The following is a 7,246-nucleotide window of genomic DNA, read 5'->3' on the forward strand; positions in this document are numbered from 1 at the left end:
AACAGAGGAAGGCCCGCATACCACAAAAAAAAAAAAAATACTCATGCTTGAGCTTTTCCCATGCCAGTTAAGTCAGAATTTCTACAGGTGGAGCTGTGCATGCGTATTTTGTTGAAGCATCCCAGGTTAAACTTCTATGTAGCCAGTGAGAGAATGGCTGGCTTAGACCAACTGCCAGCAACCCTCTCTATGGCAGAGTGCCATAAATCTCTGAACCTAGCATTTTCTGCCTATCCAGAGAACAGCTGATTTAAAGACATGAAGGAAGAGTTGGTGGTCACCCCCTAATTCAGTGATGCCCACAGTTCATTTCTCTGGCTGTCATCTCCAGTGAGTAGAAACCCAGAACCCCAATTTCCCTGCAAACAGCCACGGAAGGCCTGCCTTTGGAGGCCAGTGCAGACCCTTTGCTGCACGTGGTTCCAAGCCCGCAGAGAGAGCCAGCAGGGCTCGGCTGCTCCCTTGCCACTTGGCAGATGTGAACAGGATGGGTAATGGCTACCAGAATGGCAGCAGGCGGTGGTTGGTTTACAGCCCTGACTTAATATTGATGAGGCCACGAAGCTCCTGCTCACCACCTTTTAGTGTTTTTAAAGGACCACTGACTGCATTTCAAACTCTGGAAGGCAATCTTACCTCCCGCCGGGGAGAGCATATCCTCAGACGGTGAGCCTTTTCTGTCATTTTACGGAGATGATTAACTCCTTAGACGTCATGGCAAACCCACGGGCTTCTCCCCCAGCGTAGTTGTCAGCCCTCCCATCACCATCTGGATTCTGACCTTCTAAGACCACGGGGGTTGCTTAAAATCTCCCTTCTCCCAGTGGCTGGCCTCTGAAATTGCTTCTCCGCTGAACTCTACCAAGTGTGCAAACTTCAAGCAATGCCATTGCCAAAGCAATTACTTTCCCACTCTCCAAGGTGCAATTTATGCAAGAGCGTTCAAGGGGAGCACGTTTCTTTAACCTGGCCCCACACAATGACCTATTTTCGTGAGAGGCTGTAAGGGCACATATGTGTAAGAGTGCTTAATGTGATGGAATTACAGGCAGGGAAACCAGGGCCAAGTTTCAAGGCTGAAGTGGGGGAAGTGAAGGCACACGCTGCGTGTTAAACATCTGTGGTCTCTCGTATAACGGTCCCACTGAAATGCGAGCAGGCACAACTGCTTACCCAAAGGTCATCACAAAATTAGCGGGCCTGGGCGGGCTGTCCTTCTCCCCGAGGCGGGGACCCCTTGGGCTCCTCGCCGGTTTGGTCCAGTGCAAGCCTGTGGCCGCTGAGCCTCCCTAGACCGACAGCTGGTTACACAGGTCCTTTACCCACTTGCCAAGGTCTATGCATCCCTCAAACCCAGCTCTTACGTGGCTTTCCCGGGCAAGCTGTCCTGAACGCCACGCCCCCCCCAAAATTAGACCCAGCTGCCCAGTGCTGCCCCTTCACCTCGTAAACCCTCCCCTTTGGGGCACTTTTCCCCTGTTAATGTCCTCCCACACCAAGTCGGGAGCATCTTGGAGCAGAAAGGTAGGTGGGTCTGCGCTTTATCAATCCCGACCAAGGGTGACTTCCTGAGCCCTACCGTGTGTCAGTCATGGGAAACAGGCTCTCCTTTCACCATGAGGATAATCAAGAGAGGTAGCTCTTATCATCCACACTTACTGGCTGGGACGACAGGCTTGGCAAGGCTAAGGGATTTACCAAAGTTGCGTAGGGCCCGGCGTTCCGTTGGTGCTCAGTAAAAATATGCGCTAGGGATTGTCTGCTCAGCAGTGGAGGAGCATGGGATCTACCCCATCCCCCAGCTCCGGGTCCGCCGTGGGGCTCCGCGGGTCAGCAGTGTTGCGTTTAGACCAGCAGAGAGGAAACCTCAGTACCGCGAGCTTGTCTCGATGCCTGGCTTGGTTGGTTCACATCCTGGAGAGTCTTACGAGGAGAAGAAACTTGCCCCTGAAGTCACTTGCTCTTAGCTAGACTTGACCAAGAAGGAGCAGAGGCCCAGAGAGGTCAATGACCCGCCTAAAGCCAGTATCGGGACTTCCTGTGACCACTTTTTATTCCAGTTTTGCCATCTCCTGCCTTCCTGTCCCTGCTCTGCAGCGTTTTCCTGGGGCCAGAATCCTGAGGCACAGAGAGGTCCTGCAGTCACCTGGATCTGGTCCCTGGCACCGTGGTCTGGGGGACACGGTGCTGTGGCAGCCAGTTCCCACTTCTGGCCAACCAGTATAGCTCTCTGGCCCAGTCCTCCTACACAGCCCCTGAATCCATCCACCTCTCCTCACTCCCAGTGCTACAGCCCTAAACCAGGACACCATCACATCTCCACTGGGTAGCCGTGCCTCTCTCCTAGCGTTGCCAGATAAAATACAGGACACCCTGTAAAGTTTTAGAGAAACAACGATTTTTAAGTATAAACATGTCCCAAATATTGTATGGGATATACTTAACGCTCAAGAACGATCCATTGTTCACCTGAAAATTTAACTGGACCGCCTGTATTTTTATTTGCTAAATCTGTCAACCCTACTCTCACCAGCCCCTGTGCCCCTTGCCTCGCCCCCTCCCTGAATCCAAACTTTGTGCTGGAGCTGGACTGAGATTTCTAAAATGCCAATCTGAGATTGTGTCGTCTCTTTCTTAAAACTTTCCACGGCCCCCAGAGCCCTCAGGATCGAGTCCAAACTGTAAGACACGATGTTAGTGGCTTACGACAGAGGCCTCACCTGCGTTCTTCCAATGCCCTGCCCTCTCCTCCCACCTCGGGGCTGTTCCCTCCACCGCCTGGACACTTCACTCACGCTTGCATCCTGACTCCTGATTTCTCCTTGTTCATGTCTCAGCTGAAGCACTGCATCTGCAAGGTTTCTCGGAATCTTCCACAAGCTCCTGTTTCTAAGCTATTTGCTCCTATTGAGCACTCTTGCCTATTATGGCTTGTCTAACAATCTGTCCAGTGCTAGACTGTCAATGCCATGAAGGCAGGGACCCCTAGATCCCTTACACTTAACACGGGGGGCCTGGCAAACAGTAGGTGCCCAATAATTGCAGCTGACTGAATAAGTGAAGCTGTAATGACTGACCACGGGGAGGGGGGTCGGCATCGCTTGGGTCTGGGATGGCTCCTCATTGCCACACAGAGACCCACAGGCCCGGATCAGAGCCTGTCTCCATGACAATTGCTTTAGGGGGGCGCCCACAAGGATGATGGCTTCTGGCATCTTTTAGCGAGACAGGCCAGCACCACAGTAACTTGATGAGACACACTCCTGTCACACCTAATAAATTCGCCAGCCTGTCATCCTCTTCACTAGAAAAAAAAAAAAAAAAAAAAGGACTCATCTGGAAGTGAACTTAGAAGAACCCTAAATCACAAAAGCTCAAAATCTCAATTCCAGACACATGAAGGAAAAAAGGGAAGAGCCTAAAGAGTGCCCCCACCAACCTTGTGGCTATTTAATGTCATCTGACTGTAATGACTAAGTTTCTTATCATCCAGGCAGCAGCCAGAGGCTCCGGGCTGATCTCAAGTTTGGAACCTGGTGCTTTGAGGGACCACAGACCTCTTGCTTCACCAATTATGGTGCTGGTCTCACCCTTCCAGATGTTTATGACTTAGAGGGATTCTTCTGGCAAAAAGCTCACGAAAGCACAGATAGATTTCTTTATATTCAAGAAAATCCTCTGATGTGACAAATGATACTCTCTCCACTTAAAGGGAAACACATGGCTTTGTGCACTTCGACTTTTCCTCTTCTCCCCTCTCTTCTCCTGGTTTCAGCTCTTTTGCTCAAAAACCAAATCCATTCCTTCCAAAGCCCCCTTTCCCTTGACTTCTCAGTCCTTACCATTTGTAGATTAATCTTTCCAGTGCCTCCAGCCAAGATTTTACCCATTCTACTTGCCTGGAGGATTTCTTGTCTAATTGATTTTCACAAAACTTGATTTGTATTGAGTAATGGCATCTGAAATACACACACACAAACTCACACACACATTTGCTTGTGTGAGTACTGCCTGGCTGAAGAACACTGCTAAAAAACGAAGCTACTTTACAAAATCCTTTCTTTTGGTGGTGGGAGTGGGTAGGGAGGTGGTGGATCTGCTGTTTCTATCCTGCTAGCTCCTGCAGAAAATTTCAGTCCTTGGAGATTAACAACATCATCATGTTGCTCTCTGTACTAGCTGAAAAAGTCTCCCGGAAGAGGGAAATTGTAAACAAATGAATACAAAAAGGAAGTGAGCTTAACACCTGAGGTTCAGCTAAAAGTTGAACAAGAGAAACTGGTCCCAAACCACCCAAGTGTTTCAAAGTGACAAAATTCTGAATCCCGAGGAGGCACAGCTGAGTTTAATAGCTGCCGTTTCACACGTTAAACAAAGCTGTCAATTCCGAAAGGAAAACAATTCTGAGTGACACAGAGGCAAGCCAGGGAAGAGAGCACAAGATGGGCCTGGCGCTGCAGGAGGGGGGGGGTGCCCCTCCCCCACTCGAGCTCTCCCCCCAGCTGGCTGGTTCCAGCATTAGAGCCCCTGGTTCTCTCCAGGGGCCACCAGGGCTGCCATACAAGCAGGACTGACCACCCTGGTTCCCAGCAACGCCCTGTCACTTGGGACGGCTCATGAACCTTGGCAGCCTGGCAAGCAGTGTTGCTCAAACCCATCATCTCTGGACTGTCACCTCCTACTCAGGGCAACTATCTGAAGAGTCCCCAAGCCCCAAAATGCCACCAGGAGGACATGAAGCTGCAAATACCCCAGAGTGGGTATTTCAATGACTGAAATGGTAAAAATGCTGATCAAAACAATTCAGAATTGTTGATCAGACTAGTAGCAATCAACAGAGTACCTGGCTAGCCAGATAGATGAGTGACGTTACTATTTCTAACGTCAATAATGGCGCAACAGCTACCATTTAGTGTTTATTATGGTTCAGGAGCTGCGCTAAGTAATCTTTATCTCATCAAGTACTTATAATAGCACAATGAGGAAGAAGAAACCAGAGCCCAGAGAGGTTAAGCGCACTGTCTCAAGTCCCCCAGCTGGTAAGGGACAGAGCTGGGGCTCCAAATTCAGAGCGGACAGCAAAGTCCACCTCCTCACCATTCCACTGTACTACTGACTGTGTGCATTCTGGGAGGGACTAGGGACCGTCCCATCTTACCATCCCTCTGACCCTAACACAGGTCACTCGAGTTGGTGGCTACCTGGTCTCTGCCCTGGGGACTGAGGGGCCCAGGGTGAAGATTCCATCCTCAGGCAGCCCTTATAGATGGACAGCTCCTTCTTACATCCCCCCACCAGTGGCCACCTTGCAAAATCTGTCCACATCCTCAACTCTACTACCTACAAGAAACAACCCCTTCTGTGTTGAAGTCCAGTTTAAGAAGGCTAATATGAAGCTTACTAGTGGCTCTGATGGGAAATAAAGAAGGTATATTCTTGGCATCATTTTTCTTTTTAAGTTTGTAAAAGCTCTAAGGCTTCTTTGGCTGCATTTCTGCAACAGAATATTCTCATCAAGAAGGCATTCCCTCAGCCCTTTCTGTTCCAAGGCGCCGTCCTGCAGGCCTCAGCAGGCCAGGACCGAAGCCTCCTTCAGGAGTTTCTTATCTTTTCAGGGCAAGAGGATGCATCCTTTCTTTTCCTAAACTCTTCCCAGGACCAATCAATCAGAGGGGCGACTGCAGGAAGCCAGGGTCGTGGGAGTGAAGTCACAACCACCCCCTACCCGGTCCTGACCAGGAGGTCCTCGGGCGCGCGCAGCCCGCGCCACCGCTCACCTGCACGAAGCCCCAGAGCGGGTGGAGCGCGCAGTGCAGCAGCAGTGAGGGCCAGCAGTAGCCACGGCGCAGCACCAGGTCCCGGAGGAGCATCTCGGCCCGCGGCACCCGCTCCCGGGGTGAACTGTCAGGGGAGCAAAGCTCGGGTCAGGCGGGCGCCGCTGGCACCATCGTGGTTGCGCGCCCGCACACACGTAGCAGTCCAGGTTGGCCGGGCACGCCCCGCATCCTGGGGCATCCTCGTAAACCAAGCCTGGCTTTTCATTCCAGCTTGCATCCTTGCTGACACTTCATGCACACTCACAGGGGCCGGCATTCAAGAACTTAACAGTCCGTCGTGGTGCACGCCCCCGGAATCCTGCTGGCAAACCCTGGCCCCATGCACACCTCCAGAAACAGCCAAGCACGCTTACCGAGGCCCGCGCACCTCCCCAGAAACAGCCATGCACAACTCTCTCCCACTGTGAGCACACTTCAAACCCGGCGGGCACCATTCACCCTGCGTGCACACCCACAGAAACAGCCGTGCACACCCACCGACTCCTGCCCGCACGCTCGCTGACCCCGCATGTACACACTGCGTGCACCCTCTCTGCCCAGCCGGCCCTCACTGCGCACACTGCAACACATGCACCTCAGTGCGCACCCCGTTTGCCCTCGCGCTCTGCCGAGCCCCGGCCTCCGGCCTCAGGGCACGAGCTTCCCCCACGTCTCCATCTCCGCCCGCACCCCTCCGGGGCCTTACGCCACCTTGCCTGGCGGCGGCCCCAGCCGATCCTCGGCGCGAGGAAGGGAGGCGCTCGCTCTCCCCGCGGCAGAATCTGTTCCCGAGAGGCCGGACGGCCCCCATTTAAAGCCAGCCGCCTCCCCAGTCCCCCGCCCTCTAGGCGGGGCCTCGGTCCTCACCCTGGCGACTGCGCGGGCGCCTGGGGGCTTCACATGCCTGGGAGGAGCGCCGGGCACTGGAGCAAAAGTTTGCGCGCGGCTTGGGCCTCCGGGGCGGCTGAGCCGGGGGCCCCGGCAGGGCGCGCTCGCACGGGGCGCAGGGCGCGGTGGCTCCGGGCTGCGCCTGGCCGCGCGCGGGGCGGGAGGGGCGGCACCCCGCGCCCAGGGCCGGGGCGGGCTGCCGAGGCGGAGGCGGAGGGCGGGGAAAGTCTCCTCCTAGCCGCCTGGAGCGGGCGGTGCGTGCCCTCCTCGGGTCCCCGCCCTCCCCGGTGGCGCCGCGCGGCTGCCCGGGGCGCTGGGGTGCCCGAGTTCCGGCCGCCCGTCACGCCGGCCCGCGAGAAGCAGCGGCTAGAGGCGCTGGCCTCGAGCGCCTGTTCTGGCCGCAGGGCCGCGGGCGGAGGCAAAATAAATAATGCACGAAAAAGGAAAACAGACGTGAGCGGAGCCAGAGCTCGCCCGCCTCCCGCCCGGGGCTGCGCTCCCGCCCGCGCTCCCCGCCGCCGCAGCTGCCGCCAGCGCCGCTG

General features: G+C 54.7%; 1 protein-coding gene across 1 annotated transcript in view; it reads right to left on the reverse strand.

Annotated features, from left to right (window-relative positions):
• The window catches only part of PRIMA1 (proline rich membrane anchor 1), a 59,863-nt gene extending 53,236 nt beyond the window's left edge, over positions 1–6,627 (reverse strand). The window contains 3 exon segments of the mRNA XM_007104678.4: positions 5,778–5,901; positions 6,528–6,588; positions 6,591–6,627. Of these exon segments, the coding sequence (XP_007104740.2) occupies positions 5,778–5,901; positions 6,528–6,588; positions 6,591–6,627 (222 nt within the window).
• Positions 6,628–7,246: the final 619 nt, after the last annotated feature.

The sequence above is a fragment of the Physeter macrocephalus genome, chromosome 11 (assembly GCF_002837175.3).
Source record: "Physeter macrocephalus isolate SW-GA chromosome 11, ASM283717v5, whole genome shotgun sequence".
Lineage (NCBI taxonomy): Eukaryota > Metazoa > Chordata > Mammalia > Artiodactyla > Physeteridae > Physeter > Physeter macrocephalus.